The sequence below is a fragment of the Meleagris gallopavo genome, chromosome 1, assembly GCF_905368555.1.
Source record: "Meleagris gallopavo chromosome 1, MGAL_WU_HG_1.1, whole genome shotgun sequence".
Lineage (NCBI taxonomy): Eukaryota > Metazoa > Chordata > Aves > Galliformes > Phasianidae > Meleagris > Meleagris gallopavo.
The window spans coordinates 69,219,053-69,247,052 of NC_139404.1; the positions used below are offsets into that span (position 1 = coordinate 69,219,053).

The following is a 28,000-nucleotide window of genomic DNA, read 5'->3' on the forward strand; positions in this document are numbered from 1 at the left end:
ATTGAATTGATATTATAGAATACACAAACTGGTTTGAAACCTATAACCTTCCTTGGCTGATCAATGACTGAGTTCTCATTAGAAACATCTGGTAGGCTGCTTAGTCAATTGAGCTGACATCAAGCACTGAACTCCTTTAGGAAACACTACCAGGCTTTATGGTTTTAGATTTCCTGCCTTTTAAAGTAAGTTATGATAATTTACACATTTGCTTGGAGGAAAACATTTAATCTTAGTAGTTGTGACTTAATGGAGAAATAATTATTTCAGGCAGCCAGCACTTTAGTGCTCAGATGAAGAGCTGGTCCCATGTCAATAGAGAAACAGTGGAATGTTATGTGCTGTTATCATCATTTTACTTGATTTCGAATTGAGATTTGTAGCTAAACATGAGCTTTTGGAACTATTCTCCTTTTCTGTAAAGTCCTATTTCATTTTGGGATAGCTAGGTTATGGGAGGGATGGTGGTAAGTTGGGTGAACTACAACCACATCTTGACAAGAACTGGAAACACTGGCCCTGTGTTATTTAAAAACAGGAAGAATATTTATTTATTTTACAAGCCCTAATTTATTCCAGCTAGAGAAATCCTTGGTGAATAATTATGCAATTAAAAAAAGCAAAACCTTTTTATAATAATACACCAACCCTTTGTCCAGTAACTTGTCAGATTAATTTAATTATAAAATACAGTCTTAAAAATATACTTGTCTGCAATTGAAATTGTTTAATCCCTTGAGCCAGAAGCTCTGGTTAAACATGGGTTCAGCCAACATAATTCTGCCACATTAGTGTGCATTACCATTTACTAATTCAGAAAGCAAGTTCCATAGATGACTGATCATTAATGTTTATTATGATTACATTACAGTAATTTTGTTTAGTCAATAAACATTTACACTGAATCAAAACATGGTGTTGTAGTGTGTCATGTTGCAACCACTTATCCACGTTCAGATAATTTTGCTTTAACAATATAGCAGGCATACATGGCTTTCTGTTAATTGGTTACACATTAGGCACTTTTTTTTCCACGTGCTTGCTCTGTGCCAGATGAACGAGTGGATGCGATAAGAAAATAGCTGCAGTGTTTCAAACAACAAAAGAGCATTTCCAAAAGCTCTTTGCTAGTAAAGGGTAGAAATAATCCCTTTACTTCAGTGCTTTTAGAATTGGGAATAGCTGATACATGCAGATATTTGTATGCAGTAGAGAAACAATTTATATTTCATTCTGACATGCTTAATTTTTCCCAGCAGGGAGGTTGAGGGCTGGGGGGGGAAAGACTTTGCAAAGGCATGGTCTCAGCGTTATAGGGGCAGGCTTTTTGCAATACATTTTGGTATTATCTCTAGTGTAGATCTGTGGGAAGATGGTTTCTTAAGTTAGTGAGATCTATGTGACATCTTTCCCTATTAACTGGGAACTATAAATAGTTCCCCATTTTGGAGGAAAGATGGGAGTGAACAGAGTTGTTTTAACAGCATAATGGGGCAGTTTGTAGCCCAGAACAGCCTGTAAAGGGTGTTCCAAGCTGCACCATTGCTGCAGTAGGGGCTTGGTTGTCCTGCATGAGGCAATAACCCTGCACTTTCATATCTCTATCCTACTCCATCATCTGTACTGTTTTCAGTAATTATGTTCTAATTTTTTTTTGTGTATGTGTAGGGAAAAAAAGAATTAATACTTTGCTCTCCCATAAGTTTCTCTCTGAGGGGAGAAACTGTTGTCAATGGCACCCAAACTTCTCATTTCAGGAGCGTGCTACCCTGCATTTATTATCCTCCTTGCTGGAAATTTGCTTTCTTACACAGTGTAACAATTTTACTTTATCTGCTTCGTATAGAGTGGATGATTGTTGTAAATGAATGCAGTGCTATTAAATATTACGCACGGAAGGCATCAAAAGTGTAGTCTGATTTATCACTGAATCAAGTGCAACATAGCATGTAAGCATCCCACCTTCAACATTAGTAAGTTTGTGTTCTAAACAAGGTCAAACCAATTGGGGTTAAGAGAGTGTTTCAAAATTACATTTACCATATTTGATTAGAATGTTTCCATTTATCATATTTGATGAAAATATTTGCTGTGTCTGTTATTCAGTTACTGGTCTCTGCTATCTGTACTGCTACACACCCACTGGATGAATGTGGAGTAAGCTTCATATTCAGGCTGCTAATAAGAGATGCAAACTGTTTGTGTATCAGGTTATTGAGCCATCAAGCGTCACCAAACACTATATCACAAATGAAAACTGTTTGTTGATTAGACAATTGCAGCTGTGGTTGCCAGTATAATTGTAAGTGCTAAGGAAATATAAACAAATGTGTTTACTCATTCAGTCAGATTTCACCATTAGCAGCTTAAGCAGTGAAAGCATAGAGGGATGAAACATTCAAGAAGCTCTAAAATAAGAGATCTTTCTGCAAACTTCAGAGAGAATTCTGTTCTAACAGATAACAGAATAACTGTAAATGATGTGGAGAACTAGAGAAACATCTTACTTGCAGTTATGAGCTTGTTACCTATTTGTTCCTGCGGCTTTGGTAGTTCACTCATTCATGTACAGCCCAGAAACTTGAAGTCTGTTTGTGCTGGGAGAGAGAAGGAAGGAGGAGTCTAGGCAGAAGAACTTGCACATCAATAGAGAAAAGAGTTGTGGAGAAGAATTAGGCCAGGATAAAGGAGCTAGGAAAAACGTGGAAAACAAGGATCATGGTGGAAGAAGGGAAAACAAAGAGATGAGTAAAAATGAAGGCTGAACGGGGAGAAGGAAGAATGAGAAACTTGGTGGATGTGGGAGCTAAAGAAGTAATCAAGAGCAACTTGGACATGCACGGGCCCTGTAGGAGACTGTGTGTCATGCACCATGGAGGTGAGCACCACCAAAGTGTCAAATAACAAGCACTCTCATTACACTGACTGCTCTGCCAAACTGGGGCATCAGCTGAGATTTCTATGTGGCAGTGTGCTGTGCTGGGGGCTCTGCTATGTGGAGTTGCTTTCTGTGATCCGGAACAGTTGTGTGGACGTGCTCTGAGCGTTAGAGCACAGTTTTACTGTCAAGGCGGCATTAAAAATCCAAAGAAACAAAGTAATTCAGATGGCATGGAGGCTTTAGATAGCTAATTATTATTATGATTCAGTGTTTATCCAGGAGTAAATCCTGAAAAGAAAAAAATGGAAGAAAAAGAAAGAATGAAAAAAAGCAGCTGCACAAACTTGGGTTTCTTTCCAAATCTAGGACATTTACCATCACCAAAAAAACACCATTCTCCTATTTTTGAGGCACTGATAAGACTAGTAGAAAATTACTTTCGGAGAAATCAGCGCTGTTTGATCAGTATGTAACTTGGTGTGATAGAGCACAAAGACTTGTGACAGGATGACTGTCTTCCCTTCTTTCTGATTTTTAAGGCTGTGTCTCAATCCATTGCAGGAACTAGCCTCTTTGTGTCCTCCTTCTCTGATCATTACATAAAAAGAGGCTCAGAATCCCCCAAATGAACAGGATAGACAAATGGTAAAGTCATTGTTCTGATTCTTTTTAAGAACATATGCTTTTCATTTTTACTTTATACTCTTCTATTTTAACATAGATTTTGTTTTTGCTTTTGTTTTTTTTTATTATTATTTATTTATCTTAGCCTTATGAACAGGTAAATTCACACCTTATCTATTCTCTGTCCCAGAAGTATAATATCATAGTATGTATTTTTTTTTTTTCCAATGGAGATGGCTAGTTTTAACTGTTATAAATTTTTAACTGATTTTTATTAATTTTGAAAGATCTGTATACAGACTTGTCAAATTAAGATCTAAGAACCCAAACCACATTAAAATTTGGGGGCAGATTTAACACTGACCTGTAACTGAAATATTCCTAGTATTTCACTTTGAATTGTAGTGTGGATGTTTTTATGTGTTATGTGGTATGGAAATCAATTTGTATATATACAATTAAGGACAGAAATTATGTTTTTAAAGTGGATTGGAATATCCCCACATGGATAATCTGCAAGTTGGACAAGTTGTAACAATTTGCACTGAACTTTGCAAGGCAATAACTTTCTCATTGTAAATAAGAATATACCAACCTGTGTGTATGATAGTCATCCTTCAAATTCTTTTTGTTTTTCTATATTGCTGAACTACATTTTCCCTTTAAAATGAATTTTTCATGGAAATTTTGGTTAAAAATATTTTTACATTTCAGAGAAATGTGGCCAGCTCTAGGAATTCATATGTATTTATCTTTACTGCACCAAAATCAATGGAACTTATTACAGCAGTAAAATTAATTTGAATCCAAATAGAAAACGTACTAAAATGAAAGCTGCTTAAATTTTTTTGAATTTCGGGGTTCGGAAACACTTTTCATCGAAATTGATGTGTGGAAATCATAACAGCATATTTGACTTTCTCATCTTGTATGTACGTTCACTTCGCTCAGGATATCTCAGCGCTGTGCAAAGCCCAAGATACCACTAGGCGGCTCTGCTGACTGCACGAAAAGCTCTACTGTGCAACTGGCAGCCTGGCAGAGAGCTGCAGCCCAGCTGCAGGGTGCATCTCTGCTGTCTCTGTGGAAGGACAAGTCACTGCAGTGAACAGAAGACCCAATTTACTTTAAGTGATTTTAAGAGCAATTCCAGCCCCTCTATTTTATTTTATTTATTTATTTTTATTCCACACTTCCCGTTTCTGCTCTGCTCAGCACAATGCAGTTGGATTTTGCTGTATTTTCACCTGCAGTACAGATCTCAACTCCACTTTTTTTTGTTAAAAAGCGGTATTTTAAACTGAGTCTGTGTGTGTTCTGTGTGCTCAAGTAACGCACCCCACAGAACTTGCACAGAATCCTGAATAGAAGATGGGAGAAGGGTGATGACACACTGGAACATGTTGCCCAAGGAGGTTGTGGATGCCCCATCCCTGGAGGCATTCAAGGCCAGGCTGGATGTGGCTCTGGGCAGCCTGGTCTGGTGGTTGGCAACCCTGCGCATAGCAGGGGGGTTGAAACTACATGACCATTCTGGCCCTTTTCAACCCAGGCCATTCTGTGATTTGATTCTATGAAGAAGAGAAGGATGGCTATGATAACTGCACTGCTCATATTCTACCCCTGGATGCACAGCTACTCTGCTGCTGAAGATGTGTTCCCTTTTTAAAAGCTAGTCCATGAGTTATGTATGTGAAAAATACAGTGATACTTTTGAATTTTTTTTTCCGTCATTCAGAAATATATGCAGCCTCTGAATAGCAAGGCAGGGTTTTGACATTATCTGAACTAGGCCCAAGTCAATCATTAATCTGATTGGTGCACCTGTCCTGTGAGGAGAAGCTGAGAGAGCTGGGGCTATTCAGGCTGGATAGAGGAGGTCCAGGGCGAATTCCATCAATGTATACAAATATCTGAAGAGTGGGTGTGGAGGGTGCAGCCAGGTTCTTCAGGAATGCCTGGTGTGATGACAAGAAGAAATGAATGAGTACTGAATAAAAGGATGTTCCATATGTATACTAGGAAGCACTTCTGTGCTGCAGAGGAGATGGGGAGCAGGTACAGGTTGCTCAGAGATGTTGTGTGTTCTCCTTTTGGGGTGTCTTCAATATCTGCCTGAACATGGACCTGGACACTAGCTTGGGGTGACCCTACTTGAGCAGAGATTGGACTAGATGGCCTCCACGTGTCTCTTCCAACTTCAGCCATTCTGTGATTAAACTGAAAGTTGTGCAAAAATGTACCGTCTTGTGCTCTAGCTGTTGGTTCTCCTGATGTTTGCTTCCTAGCTAACTTTTTCCACTGTATTGCCAGTGAAAAATGATGGATAAAGAATATGAAAATAAAATGCAAAATACTTGAAACTAATTGCTAATGAAAAATATAGACTTTGAGTTTGGTAGACATTGTGCAAGGAGCACACTGAGGAAGAATATTATGTAGCTCAGATAACATATGAGAAGGAAAGCAGAATGTTTTGAATACGCTTTCCACAAGTACATTATGCACTCAATTCCTGTGGTTTTGTGTTTATAAATTCCATAGCAAAGTTACTGCAGCATTATAAATAATAAACTAACCTTCTGACACTACTTCACTTCATTTTGTAGGCTCTATCCCTCAGCAAATACTAGCATATGCAGATGCCTTGTCTCATCAAAATGTAAATTGCATCCTGATGTTACATGGTGTGCTGTCACACCTTTTAAAATAAAGAATATCCATGGAAGGGAGGAACATCAGGAAAAATACGAAGAAAAATTCCAGTATTTAAATTCGAAGAACATTTCTGAGAGCTGAATGAACAAAAAGTATGAGCATGAAAGGCATCTCTGCACTGACAAGTGTGGTGAGGGATTCCTCGTCTTTGTTTGGGCTCTCTGCAGAAGCAAGTTCATTGCCAAGCAGTTCTCCTTGTGGCTGCCTTCATTTTGGATAAAGTAATGCTCTTTTAGGGTTGTCAGTAAGTAAAAAAACTTGCCTGTGGAGGGATATAGGATCCAGTATTTTGTAAAATACTTCCAAATTTCTATTATTAATAAATGACTTGTAGTTTGATTCTTTTGGGGGCTTTTTTATTGCCTTTCTGGTGGGGTGAGATGAGGGAAGGCACTAAATCTGACAGCTTGCTAGGAATGGGGAGACGTTGTGAGAAGCGCTGTTAAGGAGATTATGTTATCTCCCCAGAACAGAGAATGCTGTGGTCAACGGGAAATCAATTTCTGAGGGTGCTACAGTAAATTTGTCTTGTAACTGAAAACTTTTTAATTGCTGCCTCAAGGGAACAGTAAGCTGAAAACCAGGCAGATGGTTTCTCCTCCTTTTCCCTCCTTTGATTCTGTCTAAATTACCTCTAGCTTCCCAGTAACTTTATGCATTAAATGTTTGCAAATGCATAACGCTATCGTAGTTGCTCTCACTTGTACAGTAACTTTGCTGCTCAAAAGCCAGATGTTATTCTACAGGTTCTGGGAGATAAAGCCTCTACTCTTAGCTGTAGCATTAGTAATTATTATGAAGGAGAAAATAAGTTTTATTCCATGCTACACAGCAGAAACAGTATATCTTATTTCTTCTTCTTTTTTTTTTTTTTCCTCCCCAAGAAGAGGCATAAGGAGCTGGCTTTTTCTTTTTTTTTTTCCTTCCCTTTTTTCTTTTCTTTTCTTTTCCTTTTTTTTTTTTTTTTGTTCCTTTATTGAGAGTTTTGGTACTCATGGCATCTGAAAGCATCCTAGTGCCAATCTCACAGCCTAGTTTTTATCATTTATTGTTTTATTTATGATTTGTGGACAATATTAAACAGAATGAAAGGGTGGCATAAATACTACAGAAGTAATGCAGAGATCCATTGCGTTATAAGGACTTTGGGACTTTGGGATGTATCTGGTTGTGATTAAGAGACTACAAAAGTTAAAAGGTGTTGACAGTTCTTTGTTCTGAAAGTTTGTCTGGGTGTGAGTGGTAGTCTGTGCAGAAGGAATGGAAAAACATAACAACCATTGTGTTGTTACAAAGATCTTCTTGTGGTCAAGCTCCAGCTTCAGCAAAGTGCTAAAAGGCTGGCTGAAGTTCGAGGATAAAAATGAGTGGAATAGTGAGTGGAATGTGAGCTGTAGCTTTGATACAGAGCCTCCTGAAAACTTCTCTGTGTTGATATTACGCATCCCTTTGAAACTTAGGGAAAAAAAATTGGCAAGGAAGAGTTCAACTTTCCTGACCATATTTTGCAACTGTATTTTGCTCCAAAAACACATTTTTGTTTAGTCAGATCATATGCTTATGTACCATTTGCTCCTTGCCAGCACAGGTAAACATGATCAGATACATAGATCACTCTGGAAGTAATGCCTCCTACTTATTTCCATGGAAAATACAACAGATACAAAAAAACCACAACAACGCTGTTTGATGGAGCACATTCTCAGCTTCAAAACACTGTTTGTCAACATAGTCACCACCATTAGCTATGCATTTTTGCCTGCAATGAAGAAGAGCCAGCATGTTATGCTTGTAAAAGTCTGCACCAGCAGATCATCCAGTGTCACTGTCACCACCACTGCAATGCATCACTCACTGCTTAAGCTCACAAGCACTGTTTGGTCTCCTTAAACATTCAGCAAGAGTTGATGAATGTCAATTGGTGCATTTTTCTCCACATAGAAAAATTAAATGCCACACCTTTGCTTCATATGCATTTCCTTGTCAGACACCAAATCGTCAGACTGCTCCTCTGCTACCATCTATCACATGGCAACAAAATGTAGTAGAATATTGTCAGGAAGGTTCAACTTCTGCTGCCATACCACCAACATCTGCCTTTGGTGTCATGGGCCAACAAAATAAAATAGGAGGCATTACTTTTGGAGCAGCCCTCATGGTACACCAGTTACTCACAAGCAAACCGCATTGATTACTAAATTTCCTAAAATACCTGTCACAAATTATTTGCTAAAAAAAAAACACACTATCACACTGGTTACTAATTGTTAATTTTCAAAATGTCTAAATACAACTCCAAAAAGCAATAAACAAATTAATCACTGTTTGGAATATTAATTGCAAAGTGTTTAATTGCAACACAATTTAAAATTAACAACAGAATTGTCGTTTTGAACGTCATGTGGTAAAATTAAAAAATAAATAAAATCTATCTGGCCCAGAATTGCTTGCATTTTTCAAGAAAATTCTTTTTCAGTGAGAAAATGCAAAAATTTCTCTTGAACTTAATGGATGATTTTCTTGTGTATGTGCTCTTAATTTGAGCATTTCCTGTAAGTGAGGATAATTGTTTTCGACAAGAAATAATAATAACTGTATTATAAAATAGTTTCTTGGTTGTTTTAAAATTTCAAAGTGGTAGAACCATATTCATACTTTATCTACAGTGAAAAAAGTTAGGGAAATGCATGGTTGTCTATTTGTATTACATTAGTGTAATTACATTAGATCTTTGAAATGCATTGAAAAGTTATAGAAAAGCTTCTCTAAACATCATAAGCTCTCATAAAGGTTGTGATTGCTAACAGGTACTTGTTTTACTGTAGTAATTGCAAGTTGCAGATGCTAATCCTTTTCCTCTTTACAAACCTAAAATCAAAGGATAGACTTTGCAGTAGGTAGTGAAGGCCAGATTCTATCCAGTTCATGTTCAGTTGTCACTTTAAAGACTGATCCCTCCTCAGCAAAATAGATAAAAACACCCCTATAGTTAAGCAGATGATTGCTTGCTTTGGTGATACGATCATCTGTTTTATTTCTTGAAAACTACTTTCATATCCTTTCACTGGTTAGAAGAAAATGGTTGGCATCTAGCTTTCAGGCTGGTGGGTCTGGAACAAACATCCTTAAGCTGAGGATTGAGTGGGAAGGCAGGCAGACTGACCTTGTTGTATTTTTTTTTTTTTTTTTTTTTTTTTTGGCCTAGGATGATTTCCCAGTTTCAGTTCATTGAAGCAGTGGTGCAATCCATAACCTCTTGGCAGAGAAGAATGTATTTGTGCATGCATTTTCTCAACGATCAAGCCATAAATTCACCTATGTTCCTTTTAATGTACTTAGATGGAATCAAACTAATATTTAACAGGTTTTTGAAATTAAATTTGATGAGTTTGAAAAGCTCCATTCTCTCATACCTCATATCTGAGTCTGCTTTGAGCAGCTACTTGGGAAATCAGATCTTCTAAATTGTACTCTTAGATCCTGATGCACTCTTTGGGTTACTTAGTATTCTGTTTACAAAATGCTCCTCTTAAGTATTTGATGAAGAGCAGTGATTAGGTACAGGAAGTGCTGACTTTTTTTTCCTTTCAGTTTTATGTATGTTAATGCTCACTTGCAATTTTTATGAAGCTGTTGCGTGTGCCATGCGAGGTAAACAGCACTGTCCTGTAATAAACCATATGACTGCAATAGAAGTGACTGGGTGTGTGAGAATGGAGTATACATCTTTTTCGTCAGAGAAATAAAATTAAGAAGAAAGAAGAATGTTGTTTCTAGAAGTGAGGAAACCCTAAATTCTGTTGTTAGTCATGAAAAAGCGTTAATGTTTTTTATAGAATGACCCTCCACTCCCCAGTTGGCTGGAAATCTTATATGTAGCTTTCTGGTTTGAGCTGCTGTTTTAAAACACTTTCCTAATGCTCTGTGTTATTAAAAAAAATGGTGCACAAATGCAGTCAACTTTATTCCTCAACAACTGAGCAGGAGGATTTGTGTCATTTTTATTTTTTTCTTTGCTTTTTATCTGTGTAGTGTGTGAAATGCGCCACACTGTGGTGACAGCTTCTTTTGTTTATTCTTGTAGGCCTGACCCAAGGACAGTTTCATCCCACAAGAATCAACTAGCAAGGTCTGCACAGGCTTCTTCCTAAGGGGAATCATGTCTGAGATTGACTACGAGAAGTTAGCCGAAATAGGTAAATATTTTTTATTATATTTTAAATGGCTTCTTTGTAGAGTCACAGGTGATTTAATAGAGCATCTTGATTAAGGGAGAGACTTCACCAGCGTTTTGTAATGCTTCTTGAAGCAATCCAGTATGAGTTACAGCCACTGTACTCATGTGTACCCTATTAAAGCCATTAGAGTTGAAGGTTAGTTTAATACATGCAGCTTTTATGAATTATTGGTAGATGTTCCCAGTGCAATTCTAAGCTATTGGAATATCACCATCTTCACATATTGTGGCACAAATGGGAGTCATTATTCCAAAAAGACAAGTATTGAATGAGTATAGAGATTGCTGTATTGCATGTTATTTCCAAAGATGTTAGTTGCAATGAGCAATATGGCCATGGCATTAGAAGGCTCATCATTTTGAAAGATCAGTGTTATCTGGGTTTTTTTTTCCCCCTGGGTTTTGGAAGATTCCAGGCTAAATCCCAAAGCAAGAATTTTTTTTTTTTTCTTTTCTTTTTTTTCCCTCCACCTCAGTCTCCTGATCCTCTACTTAGATCTGATGTCTCCACACCACAACTTTCAGCAACAAGCAATTTTCCAGTCAGTTTTGGCAAGCTCTCGGTCAGGTCCTTTGTCGTCTCTTCCAGCCAGGGCTGAACAACAGCAGCAATGTGCGTGGTAACAGATGATCCTCTGCTATGGCTCATGAAGCAGGGCAATAAACTCCTAGCACTGAGTGAGAAAAATGGAGCTCAGTTCTCCCTCAGTCTGGAACACTGAATCTTCTTTTTTATTTGTGTATATTAGGAAATGTCTCTTGAGCTCCTGTCTTCTTGTTCACGCATGTGGAAAGGAGGAAAAGAAAAAGAATAAAGAATTATTTTACTAGGTTAGTGTTAACTAGCTTTTCAGTAGTTTGTGACTACTGCTGAGACTACTCTAGTGCCTGTGAATAACTGCAGTAGAAATAGGCATATGTGTTTTGCTTCCCTAGCTCTTTGCTGCACATCAAAGCCAGGTAGCTTTTTGGAAGCACGTCTATTACTATGCATAGTACAAAATGAATTTTTACAGAAGGGATTGCCCACAACCTCTCTGCACAAAAAACTATAGATAGCATATCAGTTGTTTCTGTTGTTCAATAAAAATGCACATTTCACTTTTATTAAAACTTGTTAAGTTTCAAAGGATTCTAGTGAATAGTTCTTATTTCTTGCTTTTTAACCCCAGGTACTCGCATTTTCTATTTTCTTCTCTCTCTCTGTTTTTGCTATTTGTTACTTTATGTGGTTAAGTGCTCAGACATGAAAATTTGCTAAACAAAACAGCACTTTTCTTTTTCAGATTTGTAGCATGACTTTAAATATATAAAAATGAAAAAAAAAAAAGTGAAATTTGGGTATGGAGTATATTTGTATTATTATTCCTGGCTCTTGAGAAAATAAAAATCCTCTAAAGTGAAAGATTACTGTAGCTCTTTATATGATATGCTTCTAAAATATAGAAAAACACACATTTTGGTGATAATAGAAAGATTAACTTTTATGTGTATGAGGAGGGCTGATGGTATATTAATTAAATGCAGATTATTTTTCCAGTGTGTAATAGGACTTTTGGTTTGTTTTCTGAGGAGCTCGACTGTGAATTGAAACATAAAGAAATTTAAGAAAAAATGCACTTTCCTGACTGTTCTTTTCCTTGAGAAGCCCAGCCCATCAGTGACATTTTTCATCATTTTGAAAGGCATTTTTGGTACAAATCATACAAATATATGTATTTTTATATATTATATATATATATATATACAAATTTATTTGTATAAATACAAATAAAAATGAAATTATGAAACTTTCATGTAGCTGTTTATAGAATGGAAAGCTACTGGGAAACCGTGAGATAAAAACATTGCAAAAATATTTAGTGAGAGTTTTTTTCTAACACATCCTAGCTACTGGTACTAAATCTGGTTGAAATCAATACCTAATACATATTCTCTCTGCCCCAGTATATCTTGAGTTCTGGTCAAGGCATGTAAAATATATAGATGATCAGAATGCAAAAGTTCTTGAAGGACTTAAGTGGCACCAGTAGTGTTACAGATAAACTTTTTTGATTTCTTAGTGTTAGAAGTTTTATAATAAAAGAGGTGGATGATGTACAGGGGGTGCTGCACCCTAGCAGAACATTAGTTTTTCTCTTTACATGTATGTTTTCCTCTCATAAGCCATTGAGACATTTGTGTGCCAGTGTGTCAGTATAATTTTATTCCAGTCAGTTTCTAGAAAACATCCACTTGTGTAGTTCAGCAATTAAGGGCAGCAATTGTCCCAGAATCTGTTTGTTTAGATTGGTACTTTGGTTCTTTCCTTTTTTGTACTGAGCAATGATTTGAAAAAGCTTTGGGAAAACAAACTAAACCAAGTTCTGAATCAAGACTGAATAACAATGAGCTACTAATTTTAGTGTGAAATAGATTTAACTTGAGAATCTAGACCAGAAGTGAAGAGAAAAAATGTCCACGGATTTCATTGGGTTTTTGAGCTGATGTTTATATCTTACTTTGGCCTCAAGCTGGTATTTGTGATGGATGGAGATTTGACTGCCTTGCCTACTGCAAGTTTTGAACATTGAATTCACATTGACTTCAAAGAAATTATAGATTTTGATGGAGCTAAGATGGAGGTTTATTGGTTCTTCCTTCAGTACCTTTGTTCAAGGTATCCTCATGCAGGGCTGCTTTCAGAGAGTGTTATGGAACAGCTGTCAATGCAATTAGCATAGTGAAACTTTGACTTCCCCATTTGGACACCCTTGAAGTAAAAGAGGAGATGTAGATGGATAAAAAAAGCAGATTGTGAGAGTGTAAGAAATGACAAGACAACACTAGCAGTTGTGAATAGCAAGGTCACGGCATGCCAGCTGTCCAGCCGTTGTCAAGATTTTTATGATTATCACAGCAGATACTATTTTTAAGGAAGACATGAAGGTTGTTTTGAGTTATTAAAGGGTTGTTTTTTCCCACACATGAAAATGAGAAGGAGGAAGAAACTGTTTTGAAAATATATCAACTGGTGTTTTTGTCTGAGCTAAAATTGAAGCCTTCAGTAATTAATCAGAAGCAAAAGTTTTTCTTTGTTCATTAGCACTTAAGCATTCTTTCTTGCTTCTTTAGAACTGCAGAAAGATGAAGCAGAAGATACACAGTCAGGACAAGATAAAACATTTACGCCTCCACCACTTGAGGATCCTCAGCTAGATATCAATCATCCCTACTATGATGTTGCAAGACATGGCATCATTCAGTTAGCAGGTATATTTGGACAAAAAGCATAACTTCAACATGCTAAACCCCTTAACACAATTTTCTCACTGTACTCTTCAAGGTGATGCATTGTAATTGTACTGATGTTTTCAGCCTTCATCCCAATGAACAGCTGAATAGTAAAATGTGGTCCCTTGCTTTTCTAGAGATGACTTATGAGTGAAATGCTTGAGCTTAATCTTGTTTTAAAGTATAATATAATCATAAAAATATACTGTAGTTGAAGACCTAACTGTGGCTGTAACAGAGCCGTACTTTGTTTCAGTGATAAGTTGTTTTGTGTTTTTATTAACAACCTCAAGTGTTATGAGGCCACACACATCATTTTTCTAGTTTGCTCAGGAAAGGGCATGCAGCTGAAGAGATACGGGCTAATAAAAGGCAAAAAGGACACTGCTGACAAAAAATTTAACTGCATTTATCACTCGACTCTCTGTTGTGATATGGAGTGAAACTATGGTTACATATTTGATATATTGACATATTGGTTCATTTGGTGTATACACTTATTTATATTTAAAGCATTTTGGCAACACAGAACATGCAGACACATGAAATAAAAGGCATACATATGAGGTGTATATGTATAAGTATATGCTGCATGTCGTTTCACCCATTTGATTTGCTTTTGGCATTAATGCTTTTGTAATTGTAATATTAACCACAGTACTCAACTACAACTAAGTTATAGAGTAAGATGTAAACAACAATATTTAATATCGCGCATCCTAATGAAGTCTAAAATTGTGTTCTACCATGCACGCTTTTCGCCTAGGTTGTGATTTTTCTGGAAAATGGAGAACTCTGGTTATATGTATTTACCTTTCTGAATTTGATCCATATACAGGATGCCATTCAGGTGAATATAAACTTCAGCAAAACCAGTCCTCAGAAGAGGTTTCATTGAATAGGCTTGTGAAAAACTTTGTAAATTACTTCTGATTATAGGAGAGTTTTACTCATACTAGTATCTCTTCTTGAAGCTAGCTACACACAGTATAATAATTAAATTTTACCTTCATCAAAACTAACTCCGCAACATAAGATTAATGTCCATAAACAAGGGAACCACAGAATCACATCCTTGCAACTCAATAGCTGCTACCTACTAATCTAGTAGGATGCTTCTCACTGAGGCACAAGCTTAAGAATGAAGGAAATACTAATATGAAAGTAATGAAGTCATTGAAATCAAACTGACAGTGTGTGAAATAGATGTGTTAACAGACACACTGGATACACCAGAGTTACTGTAACTATCCATCTAAGAACCTCTCCCATCTGCTGTATTAGGCAGATCTATACGATCATGTTTTAAAAGAGATCTCTTCAAGACTTCTCCTGCTATGATACACAAGATTGAATCATGATTTGCCATATATTTTTTTACTTCTTCTACCTTAGTTAAAATGCATGATTATTTAGTAAATGTTTGTTTCTGGTCCTTGCTGTTAATTCACTCAAAGCTGCCCTGGAAGTGGTGCTTATCGTGCTTGGAGTAATCACTGTGATTTTTGCAGCCGCCAGATGATGAGCCTAAGCTTGGGTCTATATTTTGAAAAATCTCCTCTTTTCTGTCCCTGTGTACTGGAGGAAAAGAGGACAAGTTGGAAGTCTTAGTATGCTCAGCCTGAATCACCAATGAGACATACCCTGCTGATTTTGAAAAGAAAATAAGTAAAGTTTACTAATTACTGTGGCATACAAACTGGTATCTTTGATAGTCTTGGACTTACACTACCATTTGTCTCAAAAGAGCTAAAACAGTGGGGGAACTCAAAATTCACCATCTCATTCATTTTTTATTTAGACAGTGAAATATACTGGAACAGCAATTTTTAATCTTTTCCACACTTCTGCTGGTGAAACAGAGTATGCATAGTGGGGACAGAGTGATAATCAGCCTGCCCATTCCCAAATAGTCTCATCTGCTTTCATTTAATGTATATTCCTTCTCCTTATTCCTGTATTAGAGAATGGGAATTTGGTTCAGTGCAGTCTGGAGTGAAAACCACAGTGGTTTTTAGAGACCTTCTGGTAGTGGTAGCATCCACTGATTCTTTTTGGAACTTGCTCCATACCAGTGTTTGTTTCTAATACAATCAAAACATTAGCTGTATTCTGAATTTGCTGAAGTATTCACAAGATGAGCCTGGGATGAAGTGTTAGTTTATCTATGTTGGTTTTCTCCTTACTACTGTAGTCTTTTGTAGGGAAAAAAAGTGTCCTCCAGCCTTTGTCTATGCGTAGAAAAGAGTGACTTTCGCTGCCATTTCAGTCAGAAACATGTGATGGGATTTTGCAAACCTACAGGACAATTAAAATGTGAAGCACAAGCCAGGAACTGTTCTTCAGAATGTGGTGTATGTGCATTTAAAATAATTCTGATGGTAGAGTGCAAGATGGAAACACAGAGGTGTGCATATGAATGCAAAACATGGGGAAGGTAAAATACTATCCAAAGATATACTTCACCTCCGCAAAAGGAGACTTCCTTGTCCCCACTGTTAACGAGTGGAATCAGGTTCGGATGCTTTCTGGATTTACATTCAAGAGAGAAAAAGGTGAGCTCTTCAGATCTCCTTCCCATCGTAGAAAAGGTCAAACAATGCTTTTGACATGAGTCACTTTAAAATGATTTGTACCTAATTATAATGATTTCAGTAATCTCTGTGAATAAGACAAAGTATAATTTCAGCACTTCGAATGCTTGTTTTAGAGAAATTCTGAAAGCTGCTTCTTCAGGTTTGATTCTGTGATTGAAAGACAATGAGATTATTGTTTGAAGTGAAGAAGAAAAAAGAATTTAGGTGAAAATATTTGCAGTGATTTACCCATCTCTTATATGATCTAATTTCCAACACTTATTTAAAAGAAAAAAAATCTATGATTCCTCTTCACTTCTCATAAATTGACTTCTACTTGCTTTCCATAACAATAGCTTTGACTATATGCAAAGAAGATTTCTGCATTGTACTTATACAATGTGAAATGCATCAATTAAAGAAAAATAAGGAGCATTTGGAAAAGCTGTAAACTTTAATTATTTTTTATTAATCACGTACTAGTTTATCTCACTAATAGCATTGTACAGCTGGCTACTGGTTAACACATGTAAATGGAAACAAGGCTGCAATGCTTGTTCTTATTATTTCCATTCTGAAGGAGAAATTTCAGTCTGTTTTTCTGTTGCCTAAAAAGAAAGTAAACTGGTTATTGATTGTGATTTTTTTTCACACAAAAAAAAGGGACATACAAGTAAATATGATCTTTTTAAGTTGTTTCTATAATACGATTATTGATAACTTTTTGTAATGCCTGTTTTTGAATATGTGTTGATTTAGGAGTCTGTCTCTGATTCTTGTGCTTTTATTAACTGTCAGTTATATCCGTATGAGTTTGATTGAACTTTCCCTAACAGAAGCAAAGCATCTTATTAACTCTACATTTTCCTTAGCTTTTCACTGTTTTTTTTTCTTTTCTTTTTTTTTTTTTTTTTTCCAGTTATATTTAAATATTTCAGATTCAAGGATTTGAAAGATTGGTTATTTGAGAAGGACTGTCCATGCTCTTCAAGCTCCCATTCATATTCATTTATGATTTCTGACCAGTGCATTAGAAAATGATTAAAATAGTGTTATGTCAATCACTCTGAAAGAAACAGTGATGATGTAGTTTTTGTGTCTTAGTCTCATTATGTAATTCAGTACTGTTTCTCCTGAAAGTCACAAATCTTTGTAACTTTCAGTCCATCTCAGTGACATCTTTGCCACTTCCTGCAATACCCCCAGGAGCAGACCCATTGTGTGTAAATTGTAATGTCAAAATAAAGAGGAAGGTTTAAAGCTTTTATTCTTGAAAGAAAATAAAATGGACAAAGTAAGTCTTATTTTCAAAAGATATTCCTGAAATCAGGAGATATTCCTTTGAAATCAGTGTTATTTCATAAATTATACCTTCTTGTGGGAAGCAGGAAACCAACTGGAGAGACTTAAGATCTCCAAGTTTTCAAGAAGGACCGTAGGCAGTTTTCAAGAAGGAACTGAGGGCTCTGTAATTTATTCGCAACTCAAGAACAGACATTAATGTGTACTTTGCACTTTAGGAAGCCTGTCCTAACCATTTGACTGCTGTCATTTTAGAAACATGGGTTCAAGTTCTTCAGGTAGGAATTGAATTTGAATTTTTCACATGGAGACAGTTTTCCTGTTGTTTCTTTCTCCAAATATTTTCTTCAGAATGCAAAATTATATGAATTGATCTTAATGGCATTTCTTGCTTTCGAATGTCAGGCTCCAAGCAATAGTGTCACTTTTAAAGGCAGAACATAGTTAATTTCATTGAAGAATATGGAAGCGTTTTCATGTTGAGTCTGAGAAAATACAGAGATTGAGCCAGGCATACCTGAACTTAGTGTTTGGCTTCAGAAATGGCTTTAACTTAACCGTATTTCAACAAATTTTTTGTACTTAATGAAGAACACAGAGAAATGCAGATGTTTCATTACACCAAAACAAGCTGTCTCTTCACTTTCAGCTGGTCTGAAGAAAATGTGCTGTGGCAAAGCATTTCTCTTAGCCAAAACTGAGGAGAGAGAGAGTCCATGAAGAAATCTCGGTTGAGTCTTTGTTTTCTGAAGGGAAGGTACAAACGTCTTGATGTAGGAAATCTCTGAAATACTCACTTCTGTCTTATAATTCCTTCTTTTTAGGAAATCATGTGAACATATACTTGCTTTTAATTACATTTTTTGCACTTTTCAGAATTAACCAGGTGCAGTGCAGGTGCAATCCTCTCACAGAAAGTTGGTACTTAAATTACTGTGTGAACAGGAAGGGAACTGAGTAATGAACAAAAAAGTAAATGGTGTGAAGTCAAAACAGGCTGACTCTTATTACATAGAGTTGGTGTCACTCCCGTTACGTACTTGGGGAATCTAATGTCTATTATAATGGAAAAACATCCAGCTCATTATTGCAAATTTTGGCCACTTTAAAGTTGAAGTCTTCAAATAGCCATTGTAATGTATTTTCGTATGATTGGCCAAGGTAATCAGTGCTAGAAAAAAGAGGACTCAGATATCTATATGCAAAGATATTAGCTTCTAATGCTAGCGTGGAGACTCAGCTGTGTTATCAGGGCTGTGTGCTTCTTTGCTGACTAAGAAGTTTGCCATTATGGATGGGCAGAGACCTACATAGCATTAATTGTGGGCATATTTACTATCCATTACTCATCCAGTGCAAACCACAGAACGTTAGTAATTGCTTTTTTGGAACCCCTGGTTTCCCCAAGTCACAGAGAACAGGAGGGACCTTGAAAGCACAGTTTGTCTCATCATTTAACACAGTGCACATGAAGTTTAAGCTTATTTTCAGTAACTTAAATTCTAAGAAAGAAACATATGGGAGTAAGTCTTTTCACTGTAGTGGCAAGTCCCTTGGATTTTGACCCAGCTCCTACTCCCATCTCTCACTGAAAGAAAGGCAGAAGTTCCATTTACTTTAGGATCGTTCTGTGCTTTCATGTGATAATGACAAGCTTCAGTGAAATAATATATTTAACTTTTATAAAATAGTAATATTTAACATTGTTAGAAGAAAGACTTTAAAAAGTCGTACTAAAATTATAGCATTCAAAATCTCTCATTTGTAAATTGGAATAAGCTGTATCATTAGAAAAAAACTTCTCATTTGCAAGATGCAGTAAGTGCTGTGCCATCCAAATTTTTAATTAAAAAGCAGAACAATCATCCGTTTTCCCACTTGCCCTTCTTTGTTTCTTACCATAACATTTTTTTCCTTGGTACCGCAAAGTTTGATATCAGAAGTGATGTATGAATCATGTCTGCTTCAGAGAAATACACACAAATAATATTCCAGCATTTTGTATTTTAATGGGCATAAATCCTGTTTTGGACACTGCACTCCACACACCCCTCTTTACTCATGAGGTGTAGAGAAGAAGGTTGGCTTGGCAGAAATGAGTTTACAGAAGTGACTCAGCAGTGGGCACAGCTAATAATGCTGAGGCTGTCATCATCTTTCTATTTACATACTTTACGTATGAATGTGGCTACTGGGTACCAAGTGAGGCAGTGCCCTCCCACCCATAGGTGAAGGAAATCTCTCAGACATTTTTTCTTTGTGAGAGAAGGATTTCAGCCAAAGGATTTGCCAGTATGAAGAAAATGAGAGCATGAACACAGAGAGAGTGGGCTGGGGAGTTTAGGTGCCCAAGCAGTTAAGGAACCCAGTCTTTGGGAATGCTTCTGGAACTGCTAGAGCACAAAAGCAGTGTAGAAGCATAAGAAGAACACAGAAGCATAGAACAAGTTGCCATCTGAAGCTGTTCAGTAATGTGGAATAAAATATGTTAATATGAAACTACATTTTTTACCTGAAAGTAAATCACCAAGGAACAAAACTGAAATTGTGTTGTTTTTTTGTTTTGTTTTGTTTTTCATTGTCTTCTGTAAAGAGAGGCATCTTTCAGTTCTGAATTATTTAATTCCAAAGGAAATACAGGTTTTGTGGGTTATATACTTGCTCTATGCTAGTTTAAAATCAACGTGCTTCAAGTAATGCTCTTTGTTGTGTGTAGATAATTGATACTCCCACCTTTCAAACTACACTTTCACGTGTTTGGGCATAACTTATATCCTCAAAATTCTGGACTTCAGTGTGTTTCAAAGTGTGAAGCAAATGGTCTAGAGGAATGGGAATTTTGCAGGGTGCTCAGTCACAGCTCTTCTGGTAGAGGGCTTAGGCAGACCTACTTGACAGATCAGCACTTCATGTGCCATTTAAAAACTTTTATGTTTTTCAAAGAATTATTGATGCCTATGTAAAAAGAACATGCTCTTTCCTTTTATCAGCTGTCATTATTAATGGGAAGCTGGCACTGCTTTATTTAGCCTTTAGTTGATCTGAGGTTCTCATTAACCATTTCTGATTGTGGCTGTTGCCCATATAGCTCTATGGAGTTGCAGAACAAGGTTCTGTTCTCCGCTCTTCTGCTAGTTTTGGCAAAGCTATTGCACCCCAGTTTTCTGATTAGTGGAACTAGAACACTTTACATGTGTTCTAAGTGTATCTGTTTACACTTCCTTTATAAAGGTAGTTATTTTATTCTGCCCTTTAAATCAGGCAGAGGAATGTAACCAACATTAACAATTAGTGACTCATTTAGTAATTTAAGTGGAAACATTATTAGATTTATTTTGCTCATAAAAATGATTGTCTAACAAATAAAATATTCCACAGTGCACTGTAGCACAGCAGTTTTTCCACAAACAAGTCATGATTTAGAGAACAATTTTTTATTAATGCTTTAATTTAATTTTAGTACGTCGTTCATATTAATGCCTTTAAAATTATAATGCCTTTATAAGTGCTCTGAGAACATCAAATAAGACACTTTAAATAACTTCAGGAAATGAAATTATTGCCTGTTTAAGAACAATATACACACTTACCTGAGTACGTATAATCATGTTGTTGTGCATAACCTTCCTTTAGTGGTGCTCAAGCAGCTTATTTAACATGAGAATCAGAATTTATTATTAATGTGGCAAGGGGGCATCAAACTATGGTGGATGAAAAAGCATGTTCAAGAAAGATAGCAAACATAAGTAGTAAGCCTGAAAGGAATAGAAAAAAAAGAAGCAGCCAGCAGAGAAAACTACATTTTGGAAGTAAGAAATACAGGACTAAAGTGATAACTGCCAAAAGTCAAGCTGAGTTAAGTCTTCAAAGGTTGTTAAAGTAAATAATAAACGGTTCTTTGATTGTATAAAGAGAGAAAAAGGAGATAAATGATCTGTGAAATCAGAGTGGGTTAGACAATTTAAATGAATACTTCATCCCAGTTTTCAGTAAAGATGATGTTGATACTATTAGAAAACCTGTAAGTCCTATTTTTGATGTTCATCTGCAATTCATTATCTAATCCTTGTCACCCATGCTTAGGAAAGAGGCATTCAGACTGGAGCAGTGTAGAAAACAGTGGGATTGGAGAAGGGAGATTTTTAAAAGAGATGGAAGATCTAACATGTTTATAAGCAGTAAAATGCAGGCTGAGAAGTGATTATTGCCTAGATTTGTAAACAGTCCTGGAGGAGAACTGTTTCACCTGGATCATATCAGTGTCACACAAACAAGCTGGTACAGACTTGCTAGCACTTTTAGACCAGAATTGAGGAAAGAAGGTTGCATATTGTCATAGCAGTGAGCAGTGGGACCAAGAGCTGGAAGAATTCACTGGTTTTCAAGATGGAGCCTGACAAGTCAGGAAGGGTTATGGACACAGTTCCTGGTGATGACAGGCTTGGAACTGATAAAGCAGAAGATGTCTCCAGTCAGCACTCATAAGTGAAAAGTAATTAAAAGTTAATCTCGTCTCTTCTATCCCTTTTCCCATATTAAAAAAAAAAACAAAAACAATAGTGTACCATCACGACCTCTGTGTACATGTGGGATAGAATCTCCGTAAAGCAAATGCAAGAATGTTTTTTTCTTGATGTGGAATCTGTCAGTTGAAGGTGCCAATTTTTCCTAAGCAAAATAAAGGGAAGAATATTTATATAGTTGGAGGTTTTTCATCAAAAATACATGTTTCCAAGCTGGCAAATATTTTCTCATTCAGATGATGTAATTTGATCAGCTTTAGCTGATCAAGTTAATAGAACTGATGTTGATTCAAACAGCTGAAGCTGCTCATTCATAGAAATGTTCATATGATTCATATGTTGAGTTATCGTGTTAGATCTTTAACTTTCCCCCTTTTACTTCTTTGCTTTGTCATTCCAGCTAGTTGCCAGTATGTTAAGATCTTAACATCTCACAGTCTTCCGTACAGTTACCCTCAATATGATCATCCTATAACTTCTGAATGTGGGTTTTCAGATAGCGGAAGTTGGGCATTGGGTGGGCACTAGCGTCATCACCAGCATTGTCCATACAAGCAGTGGGTGAAAGTGTCATGAGCCAATGAGTGCAATGAACTTGACTGCCGCAGTACATGCTTTGCTGAAGGGATTAAGGGATGCAATCTTGGTGATCTTCAGGTTATGAAAAGCAAAGGTGTTTGCCCTGTGTCTTGTGTTTTAATGAGATCTGAATGCATTAGAAAAATATCTAAGAAAGCTTAAGCTGATAAAATAAAAATCTGACTTCAGTGTTTGACAGAGCAGATCTCTAAATTGTTTGTTGTGGAACAGCAAATAAGGGATGACGAGTTTAAAAACATTACTTCTGCAACTACTCCAGAAAGAAAGAAACGGTTTCTTCCATGGTTAAATTCTGCAGGAGGATTTAGTCATTCCTTTTCAGGAGCTGCATGCTACCAGCTACACTTTGAATAGATCTTTCTCAGCTTAGTTTGCCTCAGTTGTCCAGCAGTTGCATCATTTTACTGCCATGGTTGCCAAATTTATTTCTGTAGGCAACGTGATTTGCTTGTGAAGTTTCCCAGTGTGTTTTGTGTAAAGATAAGAAATACAAAGATTACCCCAAATACCAGAAAATACAAGCTGCTCCCTCAGATCACCGAGGTCCCACTGCATGAGTAAATGAGTGTTGTCTTTACTAACTGTTTTGTTCACTAGGTGATGACAATTCTGGAAGAAAGGTGATTACCTTCAGTTGCTGCCGTATGCCCCCCTCCCACCAGCTCAATCACACCAGATTGCTGGAGTAAGTTTCTCTCAATCTCCTGTGTGGACTGCTTTACATTCACAGAATCACATTTATATGTGAACCTCTTTTAGCTTGTTTCCAGATGAATGAGTTTTCAGAGAGGGAGAAGCAGGAGACAGTGAGTGAAATGGAAAAATGATGTACTTACTAGTGTTAATATTTAGTCAATGAGATGTGGATGAAACTGTCAGTTTCTTCACCTGGAATCTTGACTAGAGGAAGTAATTCACTGTGTACTGAAATTAACTTGGTGTTTTGATTTTATTAATGAGTTCTGATATTTTAAAATAAAGAATTTATGATGAAGACTAATGAAAGAGGAATTCTAGTATTTTAGCGCTGTGTACATATGTTCTCATGAATGACGAGTTTGCCTTAATTTGCTATATTTCATTTCCTAAATCACATAGCAATAACATTTTGTTATTTATGTTACGGTTTTTCCTCTTTTATAAGATGACCTACATCAAGTACAATATTATTGTTTAAGTCTCTTATTTCTCACCTTGTAACAAGCACTTGATTGTACAAAAATATTGTTTATTTTACTCCTTCAAAGCTCCCTCAATTATTTTTAGAAGTACAGGTTTTCTGTAGGCAATGTGCCAAGGAATTTGCATGCTGTAAAATAAAACATGAGGCTCTCTGTATGTCAGAGTATATGTTTAGATATATTTATATTTTGATTACACTCTTTTTGAAAACCTTGAATTACTGTTGATGGTAATTCCATTATAATACCATTTAATACTCAATTCAGGTATCAAAACAGTATTATATAAATAGCAATAGCATTCCTTGTCCCAGACTATCTGCAGTCTTAAGGTTTTCAGTACCATAGATGAGGAAGCGAATCAGTAAGACTGTGGGAGTACAGCATAGCAGTGAAGTTATGTGCTTTTGCATAGGTGAATAGTCAGTGTGGCCTTGATACTTTCAGATAGCCACAGCCTAATAAGTGTCACATGAAACTGTCTATTTACTGGAATGAGTGAAGAATGATGTCTGGGACTCTGTCACAGAATAATAAGATAACATTGAGAATGACATGAGAAAGTTGAAATCTGACACAGCAAGAGATGAGGCCAGATTGTACTCCTCCATCATTGCTTTATTTGAATCACTGAGCTGTGTAATAGACCATGCAGTGCTCTCAATTGTAGGAGAAAAGGAAAAGTGTCTTACACTATACCACGAAAGAATCAGTGCGCTGAAATCTGCTTATAAAACATATACTTTTATTTCAAGATGGGATAGCTAGTGTAGTTCTTTAGATTAGTTTTAAAGGAAATGATCTATAAATATAGGCCCTACAAAGCAAACAAGAGAAAGGCAAACGCATTCAAGAAAACAGTTTACAATAACCAGTTGTAATTGGCAGTAATTAGAGTTAATGGATTTTTCTAAGAATTTAAAATCTTTTTATTTGAGAGTAAAAAGAAGATTTATCTCTTATTATTTTGAAAGGTCAAAATGTCTATGTTTGGCTAATTTTTGATAAAGACAAGAAGAAAGCAAAATAAAAGTTGCTGCCAGTTAAAATGTATCCTTTAAAATATTTGCTGAGCAACACAGTCATATATTGTCTTCATCTTTTAGTGATTTGTGAGTACCATTGTTTTTATAACTAAACATGTTCATAATGTGGTGGAATTACTGGTAATGCTGCCTCTAAAACAAGATGAACTTGTTTGATAAATACATTGAGGAAAGCATGAATCTGCAGTCATGAACGTTCAGTGCAAAAACAGTGCATTTACTTTCTCAGTTACTGCTTTAAAATCCCCATCCAATACACTGTCTTAAAACTAAAATGGTATCTTTTCAGGTACTTGAAATATACTCTGGAACAGTATGTAGAGAATGATTATACAGTTGTCTACTTTCACTACGGCCTGAAGAGTCTGAATAAACCATCACTGAAATGGTTACAAACTGCCTACAAAGAATTTGACAGGAAGTATGTCTCCAGAATATTCGGTTTGTGTGTGTGTGTAAAATGTCTGTAGCTAATGCTTGAGTTAATTTTACCATTACAAATTCTTGTAATGGCCTCAGTCCGTTAGTTCTCTTATAAGTGTCTTCTGTGCACTACTGAGTGTCATAGGTGCTGAAATGATTATCCAAAGTTATACAAAGACTTGGGAGCAAGAACTGAGCCATTATCTTTCTGTGCACTATTTAACAAGAAGCTTGTGACACCTTACTAGCCGTCGTTCTTGATCATCTCACAGGTTTTTTTTTAACCTTAAATCTTCTCAAGGTTATGTTATATATGAAATAGAGATCCTAACAGACAGTTTCTCAAAATACTTGTAGTATTCGTTGTTTGTTATATGTAAAGCGCAGAAATGACCCCTGTGCTTGTATATGCCAGTCCTTTGAAGTAACAATGACTGCTGCTCACTTATATTTTGGGTGATTGGATGTGTTGTTGACTAGGCCAGAGCTCCTAGATAGATAGCTTTTCAGTAGAGGAAACTGAGTTCTAAAGTTTATTCTTTGAAAACAAGCATTCATCAATAGAGCTGGAAGTTCCTATTGAAATCAGTTAGGCTTTTAATTGTTCACAAGTTATTTTACTTATTTTCAACGAGTTGTTTTACTTCTTTTTTAAGTTGGCCAAAAAAAGGCAACATATCTGGAAGTGAAAGCATTCATAAATGGCTTTTTCCCAAAGTGGAACTGTAGATGTGCCTGTGTGTGCATGTTGGGGGATGAATCATATGTGCCTGATTTTTCCAATCTGGGAGCTGGAACAAGAAGCAAATCTCCAAAAAGACATTGTGAAAGAGGTTAATGTGTATTTCTAGATTAAACTGCAATATAAATACACAAGCATTTAACACATCTATGTACCACACTGCTTTGAAAATGGAAATTCAAATATGCAAAATTTGGTTATCTAGTGCCAGAGCTCAGTCTTTTGAATCTCACCCAATAGCATCCTGTAACTCTAAAACCCACAGTGCAAGAAAACAGCAGCCATCCGAGCTGCAGAGATGAGCTGTCATTTGAAATATCTAAGTGCTTTAATGAGAAATTGATATCGGTACATCAACAGATCGAGAAAGCTTATTTTTGCTAGTAGGTTTCTGAATATGTTTTCTGTAATGCATTTATTGTTTGTGAGACAGGGTAAGGAAGAAAAAATGGCAAAGAATCTCCTATATTTTGTCTTCGGTTAAAGGTTTGGGCTATAACAGTGTTTTTTGCTGTGCTTTGACAGTTCCTGAAAATAAACCACTCTGTGGAATTGGAAACCTACCCTATCATATTATTTTCCTTCTGAGACAATCCCAAGCCTAATTTACAGCAGCTATATAGGGAGAGGCAGTATGAGGGGCTGTATCTTCCTCAGTTTTGTTGCCTTCTCTCCTGCATATATCTCAAGAACACAATTATGCCAGAAATCTGTTTTCTCCATTTTCACTCTGTCCCAGAATGCAAGAGAACCAAAGAGGAGCAGATAATCCCAGGTAGCTTTAAAAAGTAAGCAACCTCACACCCGTCATTTTATTCACAGCTGAAGTTCATGGCATGCAGTCACCGAGAAGATCACAGCAGTATTTACAGTCCAGCTTTTATGTTTAGCTGTACTAGCCAGAGAGAAAAACACAACACAAATACAGTACCTTTCAGACCTGTTCCATTTGTGTATTTTGAGGGTGAGAGAAAAGAAGAGAATACAAAAGAAGATTGTAATTAGCTAGTATCATGAAAGGAAATGTTCAACTGGAATAATTTCAAGGTAGTAGTTCTTGGTTTTAAGGTTTATGGCAGAAGTTCAGTGTAGTCTTCTAGGCATTCAGTTGTAGTTCAAGAAAATATGAAGTATGTAAACTTCCATGGAAGTAGAGGCTTATGCCTTCTATTTTGAGATGCAAAACAGACTTATTTCAGTAAAGCAACTCAGTTATGTTGCTTTTTAGTATTTATCACTGAATTTGAGTTCTTATTTACAGCAGTGCCTGTTGTGCAGGAGGATATTTATTTGCTTGTATGTAATACTGGCTTTGTAAAAACAGCACAGACATATATGGGCCCATTTAAAACCCAAAAGGAAGAACTATTTCAACTACTGAACTATTTTAACTGCTAAGTTGATCCTCTTTTCCCTCTTACAATAACCTGTTACATAAAGGTTTTTTTCGTGAGTTAATGATTATATATATATATATATATATATTTTTCCCCATAACAATGAATGGTCAGCACTGGGGAGGATTCTCCAGCTTTGAAGCAAACTTTGCAAAGCCCTAAGCAAAAGTTTATGTACAGAAAATAAAGAGATACTTGATTGTGGGTTTTCTCAGTTTCATTTTGCAGTAAGGTCGAGTAAGATCAGCATGTTACTGTGGTGCCTAGTTTCCATTTCAGTTTTAGCCTGCTAGAATCTATTGTTTATGTACCATTATATGACAACATGGAATCAAGCGGTGCTGTAATGGAGAAAGTTTTTGTTTTAAACAAAGAGGACCATCTGATATAAAACAATGCATAAATGGCTTCAACTTTAGCAATGACTACCAAAACAAGAAAAAAGTAGCGAGAAAGAAGATTAGGTCTAAATTTTAC

The 28,000-nt window shown here is 36.3% G+C and overlaps 1 protein-coding gene across 5 annotated transcripts in view; it reads left to right on the plus strand.

The window, feature by feature from the left end:
* Window positions 1-28,000, plus strand: part of ARHGAP8 (Rho GTPase activating protein 8) — a 77,490-nt gene that overhangs the window by 10,875 nt on the left and 38,615 nt on the right. For all 5 annotated transcript variants that reach the window (XM_085232866.1, XM_085232864.1, XM_085232885.1 and 2 more), the window contains 4 exons: window positions 10,308-10,419; window positions 13,575-13,712; window positions 23,332-23,419; window positions 25,251-25,382. In XM_085232866.1, coding sequence (XP_085088992.1) covers window positions 10,383-10,419; window positions 13,575-13,712; window positions 23,332-23,419; window positions 25,251-25,382 — 395 coding nt within the window. In that variant the 5' untranslated portion in view covers window positions 10,308-10,382. The remainder of the gene's footprint in view (window positions 1-10,307; window positions 10,420-13,574; window positions 13,713-23,331; window positions 23,420-25,250; window positions 25,383-28,000) is intronic.